General features: G+C 40.0%; 2 protein-coding genes across 9 annotated transcripts in view; both read right to left on the bottom strand.

The window, feature by feature from the left end:
• The window catches only part of CDK7 (cyclin dependent kinase 7), a 62,176-nt gene extending 57,320 nt beyond the window's left edge, over positions 1-4,856 (bottom strand). For 2 of the 8 annotated variants that reach the window (XM_047879308.1, XM_047879300.1), the window contains exons 1-2: positions 4,383-4,579; positions 3,988-4,047 (exon numbers count right to left, since the gene is read on the bottom strand). In XM_047879308.1, coding sequence (XP_047735264.1) covers positions 3,988-4,047; positions 4,383-4,448 — 126 coding nt within the window. In that variant the 5' untranslated portion in view covers positions 4,449-4,579. Of the gene's footprint in view, positions 1-3,987; positions 4,048-4,382 lie in introns of all 8 variants that reach the window. The other 6 variants (XM_047879314.1, XM_047879265.1, XM_047879292.1 and 3 more) reach the window with 6 other exon arrangements.
• A 4,385-nt stretch (positions 4,857-9,241) lies between these two features.
• Positions 9,242-20,288, bottom strand: MRPS36 (mitochondrial ribosomal protein S36). Its single transcript, XM_047879343.1, has 4 exons — positions 20,136-20,288; positions 12,068-12,131; positions 10,020-10,207; positions 9,242-9,502 (listed from the first exon to the last, which is right to left on the bottom strand). Exons 1-4 carry the CDS (start codon positions 20,175-20,177, stop codon positions 9,485-9,487), a joined length of 312 nt encoding a protein of 103 aa, XP_047735299.1. The 5' UTR covers positions 20,178-20,288; the 3' UTR covers positions 9,242-9,484.
• Positions 20,289-25,749: the final 5,461 nt, after the last annotated feature.

Here is a 25,749-nt window from a genome sequence, read left to right as displayed (position 1 = left end):
GAATTCTAAATTTCTGTACTTCAGAAGATACCATATATAAACTAAAAGTCTAGTCAAAGACTGGGAGATGATATCTGTAGTTTGTATTTTTGACAAAGGGTCAATGCCCAGAATACATAAAGAATTCCACCAAATCAACAGGAAGGAAAAAATGCAAGCAAGCTAACAGAAAAACTCATAGGAGAAAGTCTAAAAAGTTAATAAATCTAAGAAAGGATGATCAATCTAACTGGTAATCAGAGAAATTGAAACAATTATTTTAAACAATTAATTTAAATAATAATATACTATTTCTGATGCAGGTAACTGACAAATGTAAAATCTGACAATACAAATATGATAAGAATGTGGGGAGGAAGTCAAACTAGTCCAACCACTTTGAAAAGCAATCTAACAGTATGTGGTGAGGCTGATGCTATATATTCCCTAAAAGAATAATAATTCATAGTTGGCTTCAAATAAGGATATATTCTCTAAAGAAACTCACATGAATAGGAATGTCTATAGGGCTATTTTAAGGGAAAACATAAAGACAACAAAACAGCCTAAATGTTTATCAACAAGAATTTGGATGGGCAAATTTTACTGTACTCATATGATGAAATCTAATCACTAATGATCATAAATAAACCAGATCTACAGTATCCATGTAGAAGATTTCAGAAATAATGCTGAATCAGAAAAACAAACTGCAAAAGAAAATTTATATATGGGGGTTTAGGCAGGCAGGCAGCCAGCCAGCAAGTAAACAAAATACTCCAAAAGGCCACTAATACAGGATTGGTTAAATAAATTGGGAAACATAAATTAAGTATGATCTGTTTAAAAAGATGAGGTAGAGACCAATGCTATTTTATAAATTTCAGTAGAAATTAAATATTTCACTTACCTCTATGACATCTTAAAAGTCCAAGATACAATAGGTGAAAGAATACAGAATATTCATTTTTTGTAAAATTAAGCACAAATGTTAGTAAATGAACGAGTAAAAATTTTGAGTGTTGGGAGGGGAAGGTCCAAAACATCAAATCTATAGCAGAAAGAATGCCTAAAACGAGGTTTGGGGGGGGGGGGGGGGGTCTCAAGAAATAACAATGTAAGCAAATTATTTAATGAAACAGAAACAAGTAAATACCAGAAAGGGGTGCCTGGCTGGCTCAATAGGTGGAACATGTGACTCTTGATCTCAGGGTTGTGAGTTCAAGCCCCAAGTTGGGTGTAGAGATTGCTTAAAAAGAAGCAAATTTTGGGGCCCCCGGGTGGCTCAGTTGGTTAAGCATCCAACTTTGGCTCAGGTCATGATCTCGTGGTTTGTGGGTTTGAGCCCTGCGTCAGACTCTGGGCTGACAGCTCAGAGCCTGGAGCCTGATTCGGATTCTGTGTCTCACTGTCTCTCTGCCCCTCCCCTACTTGCACTCTGTCTCTCTCACTCTCTTTTATCAAAAATAAATAAACATTAAAAAAAAAAAAAAAAAAAAGTAAATACCAGAGGCAAATTATAGGAGTTGAAAGTGATTGCTCCAAGGAGTGAAAAACAGGGCTAGAAGAGTCAAGCACCTTAAAAAGCCTTGGCCTTTTATTTTAAAACCACAAAGATGTATTATTGGAAATAAAAATTAAATGTAAAGGAGCACCTGGCTGGTTCAGTAGGAAACGCATGTAACTCCTGATCCTGGGATGGTGAGTCAAGCCTTATACTTACTGGGTGGCAGAAATTACTTAAACATAATATTAAAAAAATAAATGTACGGGGCACCTGGGTGGCCCAGTCGGTTGAGCATCTGACTCTTGATTTTGGCTCAGGTCTTTATCCCGATGTAGTGGAATCGAGTCCTGCATCAGGCTCCACACTGAGAGTGGAGCCTGCATAAGACATTTTCTCTCTCTCTCTCCCACTGCCCCTCTCCCTTGCTCTCTCTCTCTCAAAATTAAAGAAATAATAATAAATAAATAAAAGAAGATTCCACTGTGAGTCACCGTCAAGGGGTAAAAGTCTATCGAAGAGAAACAGGATGGATTTTAAATCCTAACTTATGTTAAAAACAAGCAAAAAAAACCCCAAACGAAACAAACCCCACTAGGATTTTCAGACAACTACAGAACTCAATATACTAACACTGAAGGAATTATATCAGTCTGGTTAATCATTTTTATTTTTTATTTATAGTTTTTAATGTCTTATTTTTGAGAGAGAGCATGTATGCGTGAGCACGGGAGCATCAGAGAGAGAGAGAGAGAGAGAGAGAGAGAGAGAGAGAGAGAGAGACGATCCAAAGCAGGCTCTGCACTGACAGCACAGAGCCCAATGCCAGGCTCAAACTCACAAACTGCAAGATCATGACCTGAGCTGAAGTTGGACGCTTAACTGACTGAGCCACCCAGGCACCCCAGGTTAATACATTTTTAATAAATGTCTACAAAACTACTGGCCACAGACCAAAGTATTATTTGAGTGGAAGTAGACACACAATAAGTTGATAGATAAGAGGACTTCAGATTTTGATAAATGTTATGAAGATAACGGAGAAATATGGCAAAGACGACAAGGGTGACCAGTGAAGGCCTCTATGTGGAACAGACATGTGAGTGAGTTTTCAAGATTAGGAATCAGTCATGCCAAGTTTTAGAGGAAAAATATGCTAACCAGAAGGCAGCATATGATGCTGCAATGATCCTGGGAACGAACTGAATTTAATGTGTTCAAGGGACAGAAAGGTCAGTGGGGCTAGAATATAGCGAACCACGGGTAGAAATAAAAACATAACTTTAGAAAGGGTCAGAATAGATTAGGCTTTTACACAGGAGTAGCTACAGTGCTGGATTACAGAACATAAATTGGGAAATGAAGCGGAGAGAACCCAGAAAAAGTGAAAAGACAAAAATAGCAAAAATAACTGTGCAAAGGGAGATAGGAAGTCAGGTATTAAATCAATCAGGGGCATATGCCTCAAAGGAGTTAGGAATTTTGAAGGAGAAACAGATTCAAACAGCAACAGGAACAATAAGAAGGTGGAGATCACCTCCCCCAACAGGCCCTGAAATGTGACAACAGCCTCTCTTTCAGAGGGTTACTGATTTCAGTAGCACAGGAAAGAACATGCAACCTGGCATCAAAACACCTGGACTGAAATTCTAGTTTTATCAGTTAGGATCTGTGTCAGCTTGACGAGTTACTTAATCTTTCTTAGCTCAGGTATCTCAAGTATTATATAGGGATACTTTATTTCACATGGCTATTTTGAAGACTAAAAGAAAAAATGTAAGTGAAAGTGCCTGACATGTAGAAAATAAGCTAAATATGACTGAAGTTTCTTGAATCAATCCAAGTCAAAAAGCTACAAAAATAATTTTTTAAAATGATAATGATAAAGCTCGTAAAAGCCTTACATGGAAAATCTGTACACAGAAAATACAGATGAGGGTCGCCTGGCGGCGGAGGGGGGGTGGGGGGGTGCGGTTCAGACCATTAAGCTGCAGGACTTGATTGTGGCTCAGGTCATGATCACACGCTTTGTGAGTTCGAATCTGCTGACAGTACAGAGTCTACTTGAGATTCTTTTTCTCCCTCTCTCTGCCCCTCCTCCCCCTCTCAAAATAAACTTAATAAAAAAAAGAAAGAAAATACAGACGATGCACAAAGTGGATGCAGGTGTGGCAGAAACGGTGACCTGGGAAGATAAGGATATTAAAATAGTTCTAAGGACCCAACAGATGAGCCCTTGTCCCCCTTGCCCACGTCTGAGTTTAAAAAGCAAACGTAACATACAGCTTTCTCTTTATTTCAACTAATGGAACAACAACAAAAAACTAGTTCACCCGAGTTCCATCTTGGAACACAAAATACTAATAAATTCTACCTTCCCCAAAAATGACATAAATAACTCCTCATGAGCAGAGTACGGTCAAGAGTAGTAAAAAGCCCATGCAAGAGCTCACACACACAGATATGCTCGGAGACTCCAGGAAAAATAACAGACGGTAACTCACTTTCTTAATGGCGACAATTTGGTTGGTGTTCTTGTCTCTGGCCTTGTAAACCGTGGCAAACTAGAGAGAAAAGCAGAAACAATCTAAGTTCGTGGGAGCTCTTTTGTGTTTGCCTTTTCACTTTTTCAGATCCGGAGAAGCAAACACCCCACGGCTGTTGAAGATGCGCGGCTGCTTGAAACGTGGTGAGGCGATAAACTGCCCGTTCCAGTCTATTCTTCAGAACGGGAGAACCACTCGGGAGCTCTCCTCTAGGGTACACACACGGGCAGACTCGCCCAAAAAGAAGGAGAAGCCAGGCCAGTCCTCTGACTTTCACCAGAAAACGTGCGAGTGTGTCAGGCGCCTCCGCGCTCTCGGCTCAGGCCCCCCCGAATCCCGCCCGGGAACCTCACCTGTCCCTCCCCGAGGAAGTCCAGTTTTTCATAACGCTTTGCTCGCGACTTCACGTCCACCGCCATCCGTCGCACGAAACGCGACTCCAACTGTAAAGGGCGAGCTCCCGAGACAGCAGGAATTTAAAGCTACCTTAGAGCCTCCAACAACCACTTCCGTTGACGGAGAGCCGATGCTTTACTAGCTCCGCCCCTACTTCCGGTTTGAGGGGGATGCTAAGTCCGGCCAGAGCTTCCCCGACGGAAGCGGCGCGAGTCAGGCCTGTTGGCGTTTCTGCTTGGTCCGCGCCGCGTCTCGCTATAGCCTGCTGGTCCCGGAAGCGGAATGTTTTAGGTGGTGACTGTAACCCTGTAACCCTGTACGGTTTTAAGTTAGATATTTCCTTCACTACCGGAGACAGGTCAGCGTTCTGCTACGATGTTCTTAATCTGCTACGATGGGCTTAATGTATGAGTGTGGAAGGCTTGACCTCTTTATTCCGAATCTCGCTTTCTGGTAATTGCGCAAGGGCGTCAGGGCGCCACGGTTGCTATGGACGCCTAGCGTCGCAATCTCAGGTTACTTAGAAGAGAACCCAGTTCCTTAGGGCTGGCCAAGTGGCGTTCTTAGTTCAGTCCTTTGTAAAGAAGCACTACCGGGAGAAAAAATTCCAAGTCAGCTGAAGAATTTTGTACTGTGGAACAGACATCTGATCATCGGTTTTCTACTTTGTAGAATGGAAATAGGCTACATCATAAGTGGTTTTGAAGAGTAAATCAGATATCCAGAAAGTTTAGACATAGTAGGTGCTTGTTAACTGTGAGCAGTACTCAACCTTGATTCACATAAGTTTTCAACACATTAATTCACTATTCAGCGAATGTATATTGAGTGCTGACTATGTGCCAGGCTCTGAGAAATCAGGAGGGAAAAAGACAAGGAACCATGCTTTCCAATGGAAGGGGATAAAATACGGTACACAGAATTCAGTGCTATAGAGATAATAAAGCAGGAAAAGGGATATAGTAGGGCTTGCAGTTTTAAATAGGTGTTAAAAGGGGCGCCTGGGTGGCTCAGTGGGTTAAGCGTCCGACTTCGGCTCAGGTCGTGATCTCTCAGTCCGTGAGTTTGAGCTCCACGTCGGGCTCTGGGCTGATGGCTCAGAGCCTGGAGCCTGCTTCCAATTCTGTGTCTCCCGCTCTCTCTGCCCCTCCCCCGTTCATGCTCTGTCTCTCTCTGTCTCAAAAATAAATTTAAAAAAAATAAAAAATAAAAAAATAAAAGACATCACTGAAAAGACACAGCCAAAAAAAAAAAAAAAGCCACTGTAGAGTTTTCAGCAAAGTAATGTGATCTGATTGTTTTAAAGTTCACTATGGTCCTTTACATTGACAGCAGTATAGACTTAAGGGGGCAAGAAAAAAATCAAGGCCTGTGAAAGAATTATTGCAGTAAGCTATGTAAGGTGGTATCATTTTGGCTTCTACCCAATAAGATTTACTGACAGACTGGATATGGGTTGTGGGGGGAGGAAAAACAAAACAGTAATTCCAAGGTTTTGAGCTGGAGCATTTGTTGTTTCCAAGAGTTGCGAATATTCAGAGTTGAAAAAGGCAGCAGAATACCAACACTCATAATTTAGTCAAGGTAATGTAAAGGTTGAGTTCTTGCTCTGAATCTAGACGGCCCGCATTTGAGTACTGGCCCCACAAATATTCAATCACTAGATTTATTACTTGGGCAAAGTATTTACCTTTTGGTTCCTAGTTTCCAACTATTCATTGGGTTGCTGCAAGTCTTAAATGACTTCACATTTCCAAAACCCTTAGAATAGGGTCTGACAGTGCTGTTTGTCATTGCGTAACTATTACTGGTCTCCTTCCAGCTCTTTGCCACTTGGGTTTTTATTGAGCTCTGATGTGTTCATAGGCAAACTTCTCATACATTACACAAACACACCATCTTTACCATTGTCTCTTAATTGTGTCAAGTCATACCTAATAATATATGGGAATCACAGAATTTAAAGTTCCCTCAAAGTTCCCTCACTTTAATAGTAATTTAACCTCACTTGTAGTAGCAATAAGCTAAGTAGTGAGCTAAATGTGATGATACACCTGTGAGGCTAGAGGCTCCGAAGTATATCATGGCATATGAATTGATGATCACATTATACTATGCTGTTGACAAGTTAATTCCTATCTGGGGACATTTTAAGTAGGGTAAAAAGGCAGTTGTTTAGGTCATATTCTGGGTTCATTAGGTCACTGTATGCATAAAATACCTTTTGTCATCTGTATAGCATTATACAGTTTAGAAAGCACTTGCACCCATTAGCAATAGCCAGCTTTCATGATGGCCCCAATGAATCTTCCATTCTGTATGAATGTGCTTGTGCAGTCTCCTCTGACAGTGAAACAGGCTGTTCTGTGTGACCTGTAGAATATGACAGAAGTGAGTGTTGTAACTTTTCAGTCTGGATCATAAAAGGCATTGCTCTGCCTGCCTTGTAAGCATAGATCATTTGCTCTGGGGTAAGTCAGCCACCATATCATGAATTCAATCAGGTAGCCCTGTGAAGAGGCCTATGTGGGGAAGAACTGGGGCCTCCCACCAACAGCCAGCATCAACTTGCCAGCCACGTGAATGAGCCACTGGAGGTAGATAATCTAGCTCCAGTCAAGCTTCCAGATAACCGCAGTCCTCGCTGGCATCTGATTGCAGCCTCATGAGAGACACCGAGCACAACTGCCAAACCAAACAGTCCAGAATTCCAGACCCAGAGGAACCATGAGCTATTAAGTGATTATTTTTGTTTTTAGCCACTACATTTTGGGTGTTTAGTCATTAAGGTTTTTTTTTGTTTTTTTTTTTTTTTTTTTTTTTATTTTTTTTGTTTTTGTTTCTTCTTTTTTTTAGTCATTAAGTTTTCAGTTGCTACAAAGTAATACATAATACACTGTGTATTATCCCACTGTATAGTATTGGAGAGGAAAACTGAAAAACTTGAACAAATTCAGCAATTTGCTGATGGTTACACATTTTAAGTGCTTCACTCTGAAATGAAAATACAGGCTATTTAAAGCTAAGCCAGAATTCTTTCTGTACTATCCTTGTTGGGAACTCATCCTGTGACACCAACTCCCACTGAATATGCCTTTTTGCCATACTTGTGTTCACAGATTCTATAAAAGTGATCTATTTTTTCACTGCAACTTTCATGGTAGGATCTGTAGTAAGGTGAACTTCAGACAGTTCTAGTATGGGGTTCCTGACTGCTAGCCCACAGTAGTACACAAATCACTCTTCATTACTTGAACCCACTCTGTTTCTGAAAGCAAAAAAAAAAAAAAAAAAAAAAATTGTCCTTGGCTTCCTTTTACTGAAATGAAAAAATTACAGAGAGAAAAAAGAGAATGGTGATATTTTTTAACAAAACTTTCCAAACAGGTTTAAAAAAAAAAAATCATGGGGGTGCCTGGGTGGCTCAGTCGATTGAGCGTCCGACTTCGCTCAGGTCACGATCTCACGGTCCGTGAGTTCGAGCCCCGCATCAGGCTCTGTGCTGACAGCTCAGAGCCTGGAGCCTGCTTCAGATTCTGTGTCTCCCTCTCTCTCTGGCCCTCCCCCCGTTCATGCTCTGTCTCTCTCTGTCTCAAAAATAAATAAAAATGTTAAAAAAAAAAATTTAAAAAAAAATCATGAATCATGTTATGAATCACCAGAATAGCTTATTGCTACCACCAAATACCAGTCTCATATTTGATAATTGAGATGGGCAATATTTATATTAGGCCACAACCCTGGAATATAAAAAGAAAAAAAAAAAAAGAAGAAAGAAAGAAAAAGTAAAGCTTAATTGGCAGGCAACTGAGCGATACTCAACAATTTGACTCGGTCTATTGCCCACTAGCTACCCTTACTATTAAGGATGACTTCTTTAAAGCATATTCTAGAAATCATTCAAGGTATGGAAGAAAATTTATTTAGCTTTGTGAGGCTTTAGTTTCACAATAATACATACCCTTAGCATTTTAAGACCTTATTAAAGTTTCATAAATTGCCTTAATAAGGTAAATATCTAGGTCGATTTTAAGAGGCTTTCAGACATTAAGTTTGAGAAAGTTAGTGGTTATCAGACTTTGCACACATGATGACAAAACAGTAAAATAAATCAAAGAATAAGACTTTCTTAACAGCCCTAATAACATAGTAAGTTGCAGTTTCTACTCAATGTTATATGTTTCTATGTTATATTCATTTTCTTCTGAATGTAGGTTACAAATAATCTTTTGTATTAACTCCCAGTTTTACTACCACAAAGTCACCTGTTTTACCTTGGCTGTATTTTTATTATTTAGTGTAGGGTATGGTTTTTAAACTAGTTATACTCCAGTAATTTTGTGAATGGAAAAATATAAAGAAAATTAACAACAAATAATGGAGTCATTCTTTCACTGATCCTCATCCAACTTCAGGAAAATCACTTCCCCAAAGCAGCAATTCTATCTGATAAATCTTTCCATGTCTTAAAAAGAAACTGAGGGGCGCCTGGGTGGCTCAGTAGGTTAAACTTCTGACTCTTGATTTCGGCTCAGGTCATGATTTCATGGTCATGAGACTGAGCCCCACATCAGGCTCCACAGAGCTTGGAGCCTGCTGAAGATTCTCTCCCTCTGCCACTCCCCCAGTTACATATGTGCTGGGGAGGGGAGGGGAGGGGAGGGGAGGGAGGGAGGGAGGGAGGAAGGAAGGAAGGAAGGAAGGAAACTGAAACAAAAGTGAAATTATGGGAAACCTATGACAGTTTACTATATTTTGTGTGCTTTTAATAGCTCAACACTGATAATACTTGATAATCAAGAGTAAATTAATAGGCTACATTTAAAAATGTATACTTTAATAAGTATATAAACAGTTAGGTAAGCTTGTGGAGAAGCTGACCAACATACATATATTAGGAGATACAAGTGTCCATCTAAATTTTCTATTTCATTTTTTTTAACAGAATATTTATTCAAGTTGTTTAATGTAGCTTCTCATGTGCCACTTTGGAAGTCCTTTATTGTAAAGACTATTCCTTTGATGGCAAACAGGCAAACAGCAGCCACACTGTCAGTGATTATTCCGGACCTCCACGCTGAAAAGGAAAAAATAAAGCAAAAAGATTAGGTTTAAATTTACAGAAGAAATCTTTTCATGGACATTATATAAATTGACACCATTTTAAGCAAATGATCATCAGGTGTTCAATAACAATTTCGGTTTTTCATTGCTCTTAGGCACTTGTATCAATGTTGTAAACAATTTCTGATCAGGAAGGAACTCAAGGTTGACCTTGATTGGTGATGCTCAAATTTCTTGGCCTCATAAGCCTTTCACATTGAAAAATTACCAAGGACTCTACTGAGCTTTTTTTCATGTGGTTATAGCTATTGCTACTTAACATATTATACTTCTACATATATATTCCTTCAGGTACTTTTACTGAGCGCTTGTACATGGTTTATTTCTCATAACCCTGTCCTACCTGACTATCTTGGTCTTAGCTATGGACCCACTGTGACAAGGAATGGAAAGAACAAGCATATGAAATTCCAAAAGCCAAAAATGTTCAGGTGTTTTGCACAGTACTATGATAAAGAGCGATGACATACTTGGATAAATTCCATTTCTTCTTGAGACACAAGCTTCCTTCTGTATTTCTGAGGTAATGTTTTTATTATTTCTGCAGTGTCTGGAGGACCCTGATGCATCAGCAAATCTGGTGATTTACTTCCCTTAGAATGCTGTGAAATTGAAGAAGAGTGAGATGGTAGTCCTGCTGATCTCAGAACTTCTGATACTGAAAAAAAATGTAATTAGAGAAATAAATTGCTCAGGTGTCTTAAAATACTATTTTGAATGATCTATTATTGAGTAATCAAGTCATTCTTCAAATGCTGGGTATAATTCTAAAATGTATTATTGAGTAGCTATAAATTGGGTAGCTATAAATAATTTCAAAAAGTTCTTTTTAAAACAAATAAGGAAGAAGCTTTAAGTTAATGAATTACTAAACTGAACAAGTTTATAAAATATTAAATTTCTAGGTAGTAGAGTATAACCCATATGAATAATCTACACACTTAAGTTTTGTCATATGGTGGTGTTTACAGGTAATATAATAGGGAATAAGAAAGTTGGTATATGAAGAGAAGTTTTCTCAATACCTTTATACTTCTTTATTCACCTATATATTTTTTAATGTTTATATATTTTGGGGGGGGTGTGCATGAGCAGGGGAGGGGCAGAGAGAGAGGGGACAGAGGATCTGAAGTGGGGTCTGAGCTGATAGCAGAGAGCCCGATGTGGGGCTTGAGATCATGAACTATGAGATCATGACCTGAGCTGAAGTCAGATATGTAACTGCCTGAGCCACTCAGGTGCCCCCTTTATCACCTATATCTTAATTCTTTAAGAGTTACAATAAGTTAGGGGCATCTGGGTGGCTCAGTCGGTTAAACCTACAAAATCGGCTCAGGTCATGATCCTACGGTTCATGGGTTCGAGCCCTGCGTTGAGCTCTGTGCTGACAGCTAGGAGCCTGGAGCCTACTTTGATTCTTTGTCTCCTTCTCACTCTGCCCCTCCCCCACTCACACTGTCTCTCTCTCTCTCTCAAAAATGAATAAACATTAAAAAAAAAAGTTACAATAAGTTAAATTAAAAATATCCCTATAAAACTTCTTCCACTCCTCCCTGAATTAAAGATTAAATATCTTATAATAAAAACAGGGACAATCATAATGATCAATGAGTAATGTATAGAATTGTTGAATATATTGTACATTGTAAGTTAACTATACTGGAATTAATTAAAAACAACAGAGACAAAGGATTTGCTAAAAGTGAGGGATAAGGGGAAAACAGGACTTGTTCAGAATCTTCAATTACTTTATAATCAATGATTACTCAGGTCTAAGGCAGTCTGTATCTACTGACTGAATGAGTATATCAGTCAATGAAAGAAAAGGTTAGCTGGGAGAAAAATATAAGAATGGCTACTGTGCCTCACAACCTCTCCAATGTAAGCATGAGAGAATCTTTTAAATAAAGGACAGAAGAAAACAAAGAACAAAAATTTCCCTGTATAATCACAATATTATTCAAAATTCAGAGACAGGGGCGCCTGGATGGCTCCATCGGTTAAGTGTCCGACTTTGGCTCAGGTCATGATCTCACGGTCTGTGAGTTCGAGCCCCGCGTCGGGATCTGTGCTGACAGCTCAGAGCTTGGAGCCCGCTTTGGATTCTGTGTCTCCCTCTCTTTCTGCCCCTCCCCTGTTCATGCTCTGTCTCTCTCTGTCTCAAAAATAAAAAAACATTAAAAACAAAAAAATTCAGAGACAGGGGTGCCTGGCTGGTTCAGTTGGTGTAGCACGTGACTCTTGATCTCAGGGTTGTGAGTTCAAGCCCCACAGTGGGTGTAGAGATTACTTCAAAATAAACTCTTAAAAAAAGTTCAAAGACATGTTCTATTGAGTCACTACCTTTTTAAATGGAGGTAATAAGAAGTTAATTTCTGCATGTGCAACTTAATAAACTGTTTTGATCTAAGCTATAATGGTCTCCCTGATTTTAAAATGTGAAATAATGCCTATAATAGAATATTCACGTATAAATATATCTGTACCTAATTTTTAAAAAGTCTAAAACACAACTTACCATTGGGTTTAGGATTGTCTCTTCTGTCAGGGAACCTTATTAATGGAGTATGTGGCTTGACTACCTAAAGGAAAAATAAAATATATGGAAAAAAAAAAAAAGATGAAGCACTAAACTCATTAACTCTATAAAAAAACAATGTACTGAACTTCATAGATACCTTTGTTAAAACAAAATAACTTAATATTTGACAGCAACTTGAATATTACTATTTTACTCTTCCCCAACTAGGAAAGCTGGTCTATGAACTTTTAATTTATCTTATCTACTCTTCATAATACCTTTGGACTTTACACATTAGAAGACATTTTACTATACTACCAACTGACCTCAAAACAACCCTATGAAAAAAGATGACACAGATTTTATGTTGTATGACATATAATTTATGTTATATGCTGCTGGGTAAGAATTAGAAGTGTCCTGACTTATATTGAATGTTGTTTTCCTACCACGGCCAATTATCTAGCAGTGCAGAACAGGATAAAAAGCATATTGAAAATTAGCTAATTTAGGGTGACTAGGTGGCTCAGTCAGTTGAGTGTCCGACTCTTGATTTTGGCTCAGGTCATGATCTCACAGTTCATGGGATCGTGTGCGGGATCGTGTGCAGACAGCCTAGAGCTTGCTTGGGATTCCCTCTCTCCCTCTCTCTCTACCCCTCCCCTGCTCATGAGCTAAGTAAATAAATAAACTTAAAAAAAAGAAAGGAAGAAAGGAAGAAAGGAAGAAAGGAAGGAAGGAAGGAAGGAAGGAAGGAAGGAAGAAAGAAAGAAAAAGAAAGAAAATTAGGTAATTAAAAAAAAGCTTTTTCCAACTATAAAGTAACACATGCTCACCAGATTAAACATTTGTTGGCCCTTTTAATCTTTTTTCTAAACCCATGGAAACACGTATTTGCGAATATTTTTATTTATTCATTCATTTATTGTAATTTATTTTAATGTTTATTTTTTGAGAGAGAGAGACACATAGAGTGTGAGTGGGGGAGGGGCAGAGAGAGAGGGAGACAGAATATGAAGCAGGCTCCACCCACTGAGCTGTCAGCACAGAGCTCTACGTGGGGCTAGAACTCACAAACTACGAGATCATGACCCGAGACAAAGTCACACTGAGCCACCCAGGCACCCCTTGATTTTAAAACAGATATTTGCACGGACTTCAAGCTGTATTACAAAGCTGTAATCATCAAGACAGTATGGTACTGGCACAAGAACAGACACTCAGATCACTGGAACAGAATAAAGAACCCAGAAATAGACCCACAAACGTATGGGCAGCTAATCTTTGACAAAGCAGGAAAGAATATCCAATGGAATAAAAACAGTCTCTTCAGCAAGTGGTGCTGGGAAAGCTGGACAGCGACATGCAGAAGAATGAACCTGGACCACTTTCTTACACCACACACAAAAATAAATTCAAAATGGATGAAAGACCTCAATGTAAGACAGGAAGCCATCAAAATCCTCAAGGAGAGGAGAAAGCAGGCAAAAACCTCTTTGATCTTGGCCTCAGCAACTTCTTACTCACCATGTCACCGGAGGCAAGGGAAACAAAAGCAAAAATGAACTACTGGGACCTCATCAAAATAAAAAGCTTCTGCACAGAGAAGGAAACAATCAGCAAAACTAAAAGGCAAATGACAGAATGGAAGAAGATATTTGCAAATGATATATCAGATAAAGGGTTAGTATCCAAAATCTATAAAGAACTTATCAAACTCAACACCCAAAAAACAAATCATCCAGTGAAGAAATGCGCAAAAGACATGAACAGACACTTCACCAGAGAAGACACCCAGATGGCCAACTGACACATGAAAAAATGCTCAACATCACTCATCATCAGGGAAATATAAATCAAAACAACGAGATACCACCTCACACCCGTCAGAAGGGCTAACGTTAACAAGTCAGGCAACAACAGATGTTGGCGAGGATGTGGAGAGAGGATCTCTTTTGCACTGCTGGTGGGAATGCAAGCTGGTGCAGCCACTCTGGAAAACAGTTTGGAGATTCCTTGGGGCTCCTGGGTGGCTCAGTCATTTGAGCGTCCGACTTCGACTCAGGTCATGTGTGTGAGTTTGAGCCCCGTGTCGGGCTCTGTGCTTACAGCTCAGAGCCTGGAGTCTGCTTCGGATTCTGTGTCTCCCTCCCTCTCTGCCCCTTCCCCACTCATGCTGTCTCTCTCTGTGTGTCAAAAATAAATAAGCATTAAAAAAATTTTTTAAAGAAAATCCCATCTAAAAAAAAGAAAAAACAGTATGGAAGTTCCTCAAAAAATTAAAAATAGAACTACCCTATGATCCAGCAACTGCACTAGTAAGCATTTATCCAAGGGATACAGGTATGCTGTTTCAAAGGGGCACATGTATCCCAATGTTTGTAGCGGCACTATCAACAATAGCCAAAGTATGGAAAGAGCCCAAATGTCCATCGATGAATGGGTAAAGAAGATGTGGTACATATATATACAACAGACTATTACTCGGCAATCAAAAAGAATGAGATCTTGCCATTTGCAACTACACGGATGAAACTAGAGGGCATTATGCTAAGCGAAATTATTCAGAGAAAGACAAGTACCATATGACTTCATTAATATGAGGAATTTATGATACAAAACAGATGAACACAAGGGAAGGGAAGCAAAAATAATATAAAAACAGGGAGGGGAATGAAACATAAGATACTCTTAAATATGGAGAACAAACAGAGGGTTACTGGAAGGGTTGTGGGAGGGGGGATGGGCTAAATGGGTAAGGAGCATTAAAGAATCTACCCCTGAGATCATTGTTGCACTATATGCTAACTAACTTGGGTGTAAATTTAAAAAATTAAATTAAATTAAATTAATAAAAAAACCCAGATACTTGCAGGGTATTGCTGTTTTACCCCTAGAATTCTAGATAATGCTGTAGAGGAACTTCCTGTTTTAAGTTTGTTTATTTTGAGAAAGAGAGAGTGCACGAGCATGGGAGGGACAGAGAGAATCCCAAGCAGGCCCTCCTGTGCTATCAGTGCACAGCCCGACGTGGGGCTCAATCTCACAAACCAAGAGATCATGATCTGAGCTGAAATCAAAGTCAGATGCTTAACTGAGCCACCTAGGCACCCCTGCTAGAGAGAAACTTAAATGGACCTTTCAGCATGAAATTTTCTGAATATACAATGCTAAGACTCTAATGAACAGTACTATTTTCAACTAAAGTAATCTAGAAGTTGCTCTGTAACTAGTGATATTGAGCTGTATGTTTATCTCCAAAATATTTGTATATATGTACTATATAATACATTAAAATTTTTTTTTAATGTTTGTTTATTTTTTAGAGAGGGACAGAGTGAGAGCAGGGGAGGGGCAGAGAGAGAGGGAGACAAAGAAGCTGAAGCAGGCTCCAGGCTCTGAGCTGTCAGCACAGAGCCTGACGCGGGGGTTGAACTCACGAACTGTGAGATCATGACCTGAGCCAAAGTAGGACACCCAACCAACTGAGCCACCCAGGCACCCCACTACATAATATACATTTCATATGAATACGGAAATAAATAGGCTTGTTGGGACTGGCCTGAAAACCCCACTATAATTGTGCTCCTGTGAGAAAATGCTGGAATAGAGTTGTCTCCCTCAGCATAAGTTCACGGTCCAGTCTAATGGTAAAAAACAAAACTCTAATGTCACACTGTGTGTCAATCTGTGAAACTGAGCCCCATGTCCGGCTCCATGCTGGGCAAGAAGACTGCTTAGGATTCTCCCTCTCTCTCTTCTCTGCTCATACACATTCTCTCTCTCAAAACAAAACAAAAATGAAACCCAATTCTCCCTCTAGTAACTATTTCTTCCTTTTCACAGCCAATCTTCTTCAAAGAATGTTCTATCCATACGCTATCAACACCCCATTTAAAAGCTTTAAAAATGTTCAACAGCTTTCAGGATAAACTTCAAGCTCATATTTGGCATTCACTAGGCCCATCCTGATCTGCCTCTCCCTCCCTCTCCAGCCTCACTTCTCACCTCTGTCTTCTGCATCTTTTACTCCAGGTATTCTGAAGTACTTTTCTGTTCCTAGATCAATAAGCCAATGATTAGAGGACAGCTAATCTCCTGCAAAAGGCAGAGTCAGAGAACTAGCACTTCTGCAGTACTACCAGGTATGCAGTAAATGTTGAGGAAACATTTGCCAAGTGTGAACAGAGACCATTTGTAAGACAGGACTAACTGTATAGGTATGTGAGTATGTATACACACACTTAAACAATGATACGTACACGAGAGAAAAATCCATTTCAACAATGCTTACGCACACTTAAAAATATGACATAATATGCCCTTATAGATTAAATTTCCAGACTGGTGTCCTCTTTGGTTTTTTTTTTTTTTTAAGTTTATTTATTAATTTTGAGACAGAGCACATGCATATGAGAAAGCAGGGGAGCAGGAGAGGGAGGGAGAGAGAGAATCCCAAGCAATCTACTCAATGTGGACAAAGAGCCAGACTTGGGGCTCAAACCCATGAACTGCAAGATCACAACCTAAACTGAAGTCAAGAACTGGATGCTTAACTGACTGAGCTGCTAGGTGCCCCTGGCGTCCCCTTTTTTAAAAGGCATCTTCCTAAATATATGAGTAGAGCCAGTAATAAACTGTAATATACTGTAATAAACCCTAATAAACAAAAAATGAAATAAACCCTGATAAACACATTACACAATTTCAACAGCAATAGAGACAATCTTAATTCATCACCCCTTCCTCCATTAAACAAATCCCAACCCTCTCCTCTAACCTGTTAATACCTTCCATATGTATCACTAACATAAAAAGATTTTTGTCAAACCATAATCTCTACACATTTTACCACAATAAATTAAAAATAATTTTTTAATATCATCTAATACTTAACTTATGCTCAAATTTTCCTCTCTCAGAATCTGCTTTTTATTTATTTTAAATTTAAAAAAAATTTTTTTTAAGTAGGCTTCAGGCTCAGTGCAGAGCCTGAACCCATGACCCTGAGATCAACACTTGAGCTGAGATAAAGAACTGGACGTTTAACTGACTGAGCCACCCAGACACCTTAATATTTACTTAAAAAAAATTTTTTTTAAATGTTTATTCATTTGTGAAAGAGAGAGAGACAGAGATAGAGCATGAATTGGAGAGGGAGAGAGAGAGACACAGAATCTGAAGCAGGCTCCAGGCTCAGCTGTCAGCACAGAGACGTGGGGTTCAAACTCATGAACCATGAGATCATGACCTGAGCCAAAGCTGGACGTTCAAATGACTGAGCCATGGAGGCGCCCCAAAATATGCTTTTGAATTCTAAACGTAGGGTTATGTGGATTGCTCAATTGGTTAAGTGTCTGACTTTGGCTCCAGTCATAATCTCATGCTTTGAGAGTTCGAGCCCCACATCAGGCTCTCTGCTGTCAGCACAGAACCACTTAAGATCCTGTCTCCCTCTCTCTGCCCCTGCCCCACTCACTTTTCCTCTCTCTCTCAAAAATAAACAAACATTAAAAAAATTTTTAGACTCTAAATGTAAACACAAAGAAGCAATTCCTTTTTTTTAAATGTTTGAGGGAGAGAGACAGTGTGTGTGCAGGTGCTTGCACAGGTGTGCGTGCAGAAGACAGGCGGAGAGAGAGGGAGATAAAGGATCCAAAGCAGGTTCTACACTGTCAGTGAGTCTGATGTGAGGCTCAGACTCACGAACCTTGAGACCACGACCTGAGCCAAAGTCGGCACTTAACCAACTGGACCACCCAGGCACCCCCAAAGAAGCAACTCTACCAGTGTATCAGTTGGGTAACATAACTAAGGGGGGAAAAAAGGAACTAATCCAAATAACTTTCATAGTACTTATACTCTGTACTGTCATCTAAAGGCAATGATAATAATAAATACAGTACTAAGAAAACTTGAACTTTTTACTTAATATGTTGGTGTTGGTAGCTGTATAAATATAGCAATTTTGAAACCATTTTGAATCTATTGTAGGACTCAGCAAATGAGTACATATAGTTACAGCGATGTTTGGAGGAACCAGGGATTTGCCTGTGAGAGAAAGTTTGAGCCACCCAGGCGCCCCTATAACTTATTCTACTAAAATTATTTCTGAATACCTTATAGTCAAGCCAAATTTCTCTACTTAATATTGACACCATGCCTTATGAATTCCCATCAGTTTGTGCCAGTTTGCTGAAATACTACTCTTTCTTTAAGGTATGAATTAAGAGCCAAATTCTAAGTTCTATGGAGGCACCATGTCTGGCTTGTTGGTGCTATAGTCTCAGCACTGAGTACAGACGTGACACAGAAGTACTCAATAAATTTTGCTAAGGTTATATGTAATTATTGCATAATGTTAGCAAAAACCACTTTGTATTATGAATATGAGTACAAGTCTTTGCAGCTCTGTTAGAGGAAGACAGACCATTCCTTACTGCGCATCTCACAGTATCTTTTTTTCTTCCTTATCAGTAGTTAGTAGCTCATTACTGTGTACTATTCCATTTTAATAAATCTACTGCAATCTGTTTATCCTCCTAATGGACATTTGGATTTTTTCTGGTTTGGGGGTCATTATGGCATAAAGTGGCTACAGACATTTTTATCTAAGTCTCTTTGTAGGTATACGCACTCATTTCTCTTGGGTATAAACCTATAAGTAAAACTGCATCATAGGGAAGCTATATTTAATTACTGGAGACTAACAGAAGTTTTCCAGAGTGGCTATTCCATTTATACCCCTAACAACAATGGATGAGGGTTTCAGATGCTTCACACTGTCATCAGTACTTTTGGTACTGACAGTTTTTAAACTCTGAATAATTTTGGTAGATGTAGTAGTACTTCCTGGTTTTAATTGGTATTTTCCTGGTAAGCAATGAAGTTCCACATCTTTTCACAGACTCGTGTATCTTCTTTTGTGCCATTTCAACTTTTTAACCCATTTTAAAATTGAGCTATGTATTATGAACATGTATGGTTATACATTACGGATACCAACCAGTTCTTTGCCCAATGTTCTCCTAATCCTCATATTATCTTTAATTAGTTAATGCTTAATATCTACCTACTGAATGAGTAATAGAATCATTATGCAATGGGACCAAAGGCTAGGATCTAAGATTATCTTTCTGACTGAAACAACTTTAAGAAAAGGTCTTTTTAAGACATGTATTTGTACAAAGGGAAATGCATTTCTTATATCGAAGTTAAAAACCATACAGTACACTTCCAGAATTTAAAAGAGATTGTGTAAAACAGCCACAAAAGTGGAGGTTGTGTCCCTTTATATACCAACTTTACCTGTCCTATTTAAGTTAGCGACCACAACTGAAGAAGCAAATACAAAAGCTACCAGGAGTTAATTATTGATGTGTGGATTAACAAAGTTCCTCTAGCTACCAATACAAACTCAGGGCAAAACAAAAATAAAAACAAAAAACTTGGGTAATAACAAAACATGTATTACAAACAAATAATATATATTTCCCCCCCTCCAATTGTCCCCATCCAGCCTGTAACCAGACGCTCGGATTGGTGAGGGAGAATACGCCTGGGGTGAGGACTCCGCCCGCGGGGCCAGTTCTCTGGCCATTCCCAAGACCTTGAAGGGACACCGGGTCAGATGCACGGTTCGCTTCCTTCCACGCGCCGTTACCGCCTTCCTTCCGATTGGTTGATGCGGGACACCGCAGACAATACTAGACGCCGATTGGCCGAGACTATTGCCAGGGCAGCCTAGCCCACAGACTCCTCTAAGAGGGCTACTGAGGTCCTGGCAGGATACAGTCTGGGGACCGCGCAGCAGCTCTTTGCCTACGTGCTCACACAGCACTCCCGCGGCCTGACTCGAACCCTCGGCTTTGGTCTCCGGCTCATTGCCCGACTCATTGGGTTCTAGGTCCAATTTTCACACATATCCTCGGGCGGTGCCGCTGGCCCTACCCAGGGCCGCGGTCACCGCGCAGCCTCCGCCACCGCCTTTTCTTCCCAGCGCCTTTGCTACAATCAGCACCATCCCTACCGCCCACGGTGCGCAAAAGTGACCAAATTTCCTTACCTGAACGACCCTGCTGGCAGACGCCATCTTGCTGCCCATCATGACCCCGAGATGGGGCAGCTTCCGGGGCGCTTGCTAGCCGCAGAGATAACAGGAGACCACGGCAGCTGGGGGGCGGGGCCTGCCTGTGGCGTCATGGAGGAGGGGCGAGCGTGCGCTCGCGCCGGATCCTCCTCCACTGCGTAGCCAGCCCACGTTGGGCGCCGACCCGCCCCGCCTCAATTCACGCCTAGGAACTGCCCCACGTGCTTTCCATTGTTTTGTTTTGCCCGCGAAGGTTTGTGGTGTTGGGTTTGTTTTGCTCATCGGGTTATGAGTAAACTAGGGCCATTTCCTTTACAGATAGCCAGTTTCTATTTTAAGTGGAATCCAAAATTTAGCCTGAAACCAAATAGGTAATACAAAGTCATGTGGCATCCTAAAACTAACGAGTTCGTTAAACTTGGGAGTTAGTGGCAAGCTCAGAAAGAGTAGGCATTTCGAAGTCTATACAAGGCTACCTCTTACTCTCTGCCTTACTGGCGTTACTTGATACGGTCTTGTTTTCTCTGCCATTAGTCCTGATATTAAACTGCCGCCTGATTCCAGTATGAGAACTCAAAAGTTCATTTTTCTTTTTTAATTTTTTTTTTTGTTGTTTATTTTTCAGAGAGAGAGAGAGAGACAGAGTGTGAGCGGGGGAGGGGCAGAGAGAGAGGGAGTTAGACTCCAAAGCAGCTCCAGGTTCTGAGCTGCCAGCACAGATCCCCACCAGCTGTGGAGGGGTGGGCTTGAACCCACCAGCAGTGATACCATGACCTGAGCCAAAGTCAGACACTTAACTGACTAAACATAACTCTTCAATATCATTCCCTCAAAATTACATGAAATTTTGTGAACATTAATTTTTATGTTGTTATAATTTCTGATACACAATATGTTGTGGCCATTTAACATAATTTTGTAGGTAATGTAGCCATAAACGACTTCAAGCACAGTGATAAATTTGTTTTGATGACCTAGGTTGGCGGCTTCTGAATCTGGGAAGAGTTTTAAAAATACTTTACCAAGCGCCAAAATGGGCCCTTCTAATAAAATTTAAACTATGCTGAAACACTAGTTTCACCCATCCAACTGGTCAACATACACAATTTGGGTAACACATTCTGGGGCAGCTGTAGGGAAAGAGGCACTCACACACATCATTGGTGGGATCAAAAGATGGTATTTGAAAACTTACATACTGAATGACTCCAACTATATGACATTTTGGAAAAGGCAAAATTATGGAGACAGTAACAGGATAATTGATTGCCAGGGACAAATAGGCAGAGCACAATGGTTTTTAGGACAGTGAAACTCTTCTATGATACCATAATATAAGTATGTGTCATTATACATGTTAAAATCCATACAATGTACCACCTTTGAGGGATAATGACATGTTAATATAGGTTCAGTTGTAACAAACATACCAGGCTACAAGGAATGGTGTTAGTGGGTAAGGCTGTGAATGTGTAGGAGCAGTAAGTATATAGGAACTCTATTTTCTCTCAATTTTGCAGTGAACCTAAATCCAATAAAAATAAAAATAAAGCCTAGGCCAAAAAAAATTTGTTTTGGGGCACCTGGGTGGCTCAGTTGGTTACGCATCCATGTCTTGACTTTGGCTCAGGTCATGATCTCATGGTTTGTGAGATGGAGCCCTACATCAGGGTCTGCACTGACAGGGTGGAGCCTGCTTGGGATTCTCTCCCTCTCTCTCAAAACAAATAAACTTTATTTTAAAAAATTGTTGTAAGTCACCACTGATGAAACCAGATACTGTGTTCTTAAAGCTCAAAAGTGGTGACTATAGTAGGTAATACTGTATTGTGTAACTGAAATTTGCTAAGTAGAACTTCAAATGTTCTCACCAAAAAAAAAAAAAAAAAAAAGGTAAATATGTGGGGTAATGTGTTAACCCAACTGTGGGAATCTCTTCACGATGTATATCAAATCATGTTGTACACTTTAACCATCTTACAACTTTGCCAATGACCTCAATACAGGTAGAAAGCTCAAAAGCAGCAGAAGCTTAGATTTCTAGTACAGAGAGAAAAAGCAAGTTTCTATGTAAATATCTACATCAGATTCTCATTCTGAAGTCGTTTAAAAGACACAGACTTTCTGGGTTACTTTTATAAATAAACATTTTTCATTTTCCTTTATGACTGTGTTTAAGAAATGAATATGGACAAAGAAGTGCCATGATTTAGAGCCTTTATTAAAAAATAAACTTTCCAGGGGCACCTGGGTGGCTCTGTCAATTAAGCGTCGACTTCAGCTCGGGTCATTATCTCATGGTTTGTGGGTCCAAACCCCGCATTGGGCTCTGTGCTGACAGTTTGGGGCCTGGAGTCTGCTTCGGATTGTGTCTCCCTCTCTGCCCTCCCTGCTCATGTAAATGAATAAATTAAGTAAGTAAGTAAGTAAATAAATAAATAAATATAAACATTAAAAATTTTTATTTAAAAAAAGTTTTAAAAATAAACTTTCCAGGACACCTGGGTAGCTCAGTTGGTTGGGCATCCAACTTTGGCCGAGGTTGTGATCTCATGGCTCAGGGGTTCAAGGCTTGCGTCAGGCTGTGCACTAACAGCTCCGAGTCTGGAGTCTCCTTTAGATTCTATGTCTCCCTCCCTCTCTACTCCTCCCCCACTTGTGCTCTCTCTCAGAAATAAACATTAAAAAAATAAACTTTCCAATTCCTCACATACACAACAGTTTCCTGGGAATACTTGGTGACAAATTCAGAAAATGTCAAATGCAGTACAAATTATTGGTCACATTGGTATGGATTTTGTTTGGGGGAGTCAGGAAAATAATGACTTTTCTCTAATGTGGGCTCATTTATTTATTTATATTATTTTTTTAATGTTTGTTGATTTTTGGGAGACAGAGTGCAAGCGGGGGAGGGGCAGAGAGAGACATAGAATTCAAAGCAGGAGGTGGGGCTTGAACCCCAGGAAACATGAGATCCTGACCTGAGCTGAAGTTGAACACTTAACTGACTGAGCCACCCAGGCGCCCCCTACTGTGGATTCATTTCTAAGTGTTGACATTCATACTCCTTCACAGAATTCTCATCCAGCTCCCTTCTGGATTAATTCTAGGATGAAGATGATAAAGTAGTTAAAGTGAAGGGAGCAAATTGCCTTAACCCCCAAATCCTGTCTTCTCTTCCTACTGCCACTCGGTTTCTATCAGCCACCATCAGATCTGTAATCAGATCATTTGATTACTTACCCCATTCAGACTCTCTGATTTTTGTCTACACCCTCAATTCTATTATTTGACTATCTTCTTCCTTTTTTTTTTTTATGTTTATTTATCTTGAGAGAGAGAGAGAGAGAGAGAGAGAGAGAGAGTGAGTGTGAGCAGGGGAGGAGCAGAGAGAGAGGGAGACAGAGAATCCTAAGCAGGCCCCATGGCCTGCACGTGGAGCCAACATAGGGCTCAACCTCATGACTGCAAGATCACTACCTCAGCTGATATCAAGAATTGGATGCTCAACTGACTGAACCATCCAGGTCTCCCTTGATTATGTATGTTCTTAACGTTACTATCTCTGGGCCTTTGACTCCTTTCTTGTATGGTATACCCTGTTCCTGATACTGGCTGTAGATCTCTTAGGCAAAACCATGAATAACAGCCTTCTGATGTAATGCAATATGAAGTACCTAGTCACAACTGTAATTTTTCTTGATAAAAAAGTTTGAGAGACGCCTGGGTGGCTCAGTTGGTTAAGCATCCAACTTCAGCTCAGGTCATGATCTCATGGTCTGTGAGTTTGAGCCCCGCGTTGGGCTCTGTGCTGACAGCTCAGAGCCTGGAGCCTGCTTCAGATTCTGTGTCTTCCTCTCTCTCTGCCCCTCCCCTGCTCATGCTCTGTCTCTGTCTCAAAAATAAAAACATTAAAATTTTTTAAAAAAAAGTTTGAAACTACAAAAAAAATTGAAACTACATTTAGTAAAGCAGATCTAAGTTTTAGTTTAAAGGAATACAGAGGTCAAACAAGCTACATAAACTACTCGGAAGCAATCAGACAAATCTAATAGAAAATGGTCTGCAGGTCAACAGGTTTCTTTAAGTCAGTCGACTGTAAGAAAAATAGGGTGCCAGACATATAATCTCTTGCAGCTACTTGGTTCAATTATTAAGCCAGTGTAGAGGGAAAACAACCAGAGATAATATGTAAATCTATGGGCATAGCTTTGTTCCAATAAAACTTTATTTACAAAAACAGGCAGCTGGTAAGCCACAGTTTGCTGCTCTTTAACACGGATCAACCAACCAACCAAAACAACTATGACCACCACCAACCACATTTAAAATCTACATTAACAAAAGCACTGGGTACCTGGGTGGCTCAGTCGGTTAAGAGTCTGACTTCGGTTCAGGTCATGATCTAACACTTTGTGAGTACGAGCCCCCATTGGGCTCTGCTCAGACAGTGCAGAGCCTCCTTGGGACTCTCTGTCTCTCCCTCTCTCTGCTCCTACCCAACTTGCTCTCTCTCTCAAAATAAACAAACTTAAAAAAAAAAAAAACCACTGGTCCAAATTTAAAGACTGACAGATGTAAAAGTAAAATATTTAAATCCCCAACTGAGAAAGCTGTTCAGGACACTCTCTAATGCCCTCTTCACATATGGCCAATGTTAGTAATGCAAAGGGAGAACACAGCAAAGGGCAGAGTCAAGAAAGGAACTTCTTCCAGTGAGCAGCACAAAAGCCTAATCAAAACATGTTCCCTCTCCTTAGGAAGGAGCACCTCCTATCATTTGCCAAGCAGGATTTCAGAATCGCCAACCTTGTCCACTATTGTTTGCTGACTGCGAAACAAAAGAATTTGTCTTTTCAGTTTATAGATCTCCAGATCATGAAAAGTCACATCTGGACCTGATGGGAAAGACTATCAAGAGATCCTGAACTTGGAAACTGTTATGACTGGATGACGCTATTAACTTTATGTCCTTGGGCAATGTTGTGCCTTTTACATGCACAAGGAAAGTTAATATTTAAGACCAAGATGGCAGACTGTGGTAGACTGTACTCTTTCCAGCAGATACCCATTTTCTATCCCCAGCTCTGAAACCTAGCGCTCCCTTGCTGTGGGAGTATACTTTCCTGTCTCAGTGATGTCTGGCATGGTGAAGAGAGCCTTGGTGGAAATACCGTACACTTCTAAGTAGAAACTTTAAATGTGCTTCTGCAATTTTGCTTGGTCACATAAACCATGGAATGTTTCATATAGTGAATGCTCCTCATGTCATCTAAAGATCAAACTATGGACCTAAGAGCGTTATCAATGTTTGTTACAATTCAGCACTTCAGGAAAAACTGACTAATGAAATTTCTCTCTCAGAGTTGGACTTTGGAAGGGAACACACAGGATAATAAAATCCCAGGAAAATACAGAAAGTTTTTCAGATGATGATAAGTCTTTGTTTCAGGAAGGCATTTTCCAGAATAATGCTTTTCCATAAGAAAAATATAACTTGAGCCAAAATCGTCACTTAGCCAACTAAGCCACCCAGGTGCCCCTCAATTAGAGTTTTCAAAACATGGAATGGGGGTCACCTGGGTAGCTC

This window comes from Prionailurus viverrinus, chromosome A1, assembly GCF_022837055.1.
Source record: "Prionailurus viverrinus isolate Anna chromosome A1, UM_Priviv_1.0, whole genome shotgun sequence".
In the NCBI taxonomy this organism is placed as follows: Eukaryota; Metazoa; Chordata; class Mammalia; order Carnivora; family Felidae; genus Prionailurus; species Prionailurus viverrinus.
Note: the sequence above shows the minus strand (reverse complement) of the source record. Positions and strands in the feature narration are given on the sequence as shown.

Coding starts and splice junctions, on each gene's coding strand:
- MRPS36 (XM_047879343.1), bottom strand. CDS start 20,177: ATGATGGGCAGCAAGATGGCGTCTGCCAGCAGGGTCGTTCAG. Junction 12,132..20,135: donor CTGCCAGCAGGGTCGTTCAG/GTAAGGAAATTT, acceptor TTTTTCCTTTAG/GTAGTCAAGCCACATACTCC. Junction 10,208..12,067: donor AGACAATCCTAAACCCAATG/GTAAGTTGTGTT, acceptor ATTTTTTTTCAG/TATCAGAAGTTCTGAGATCA.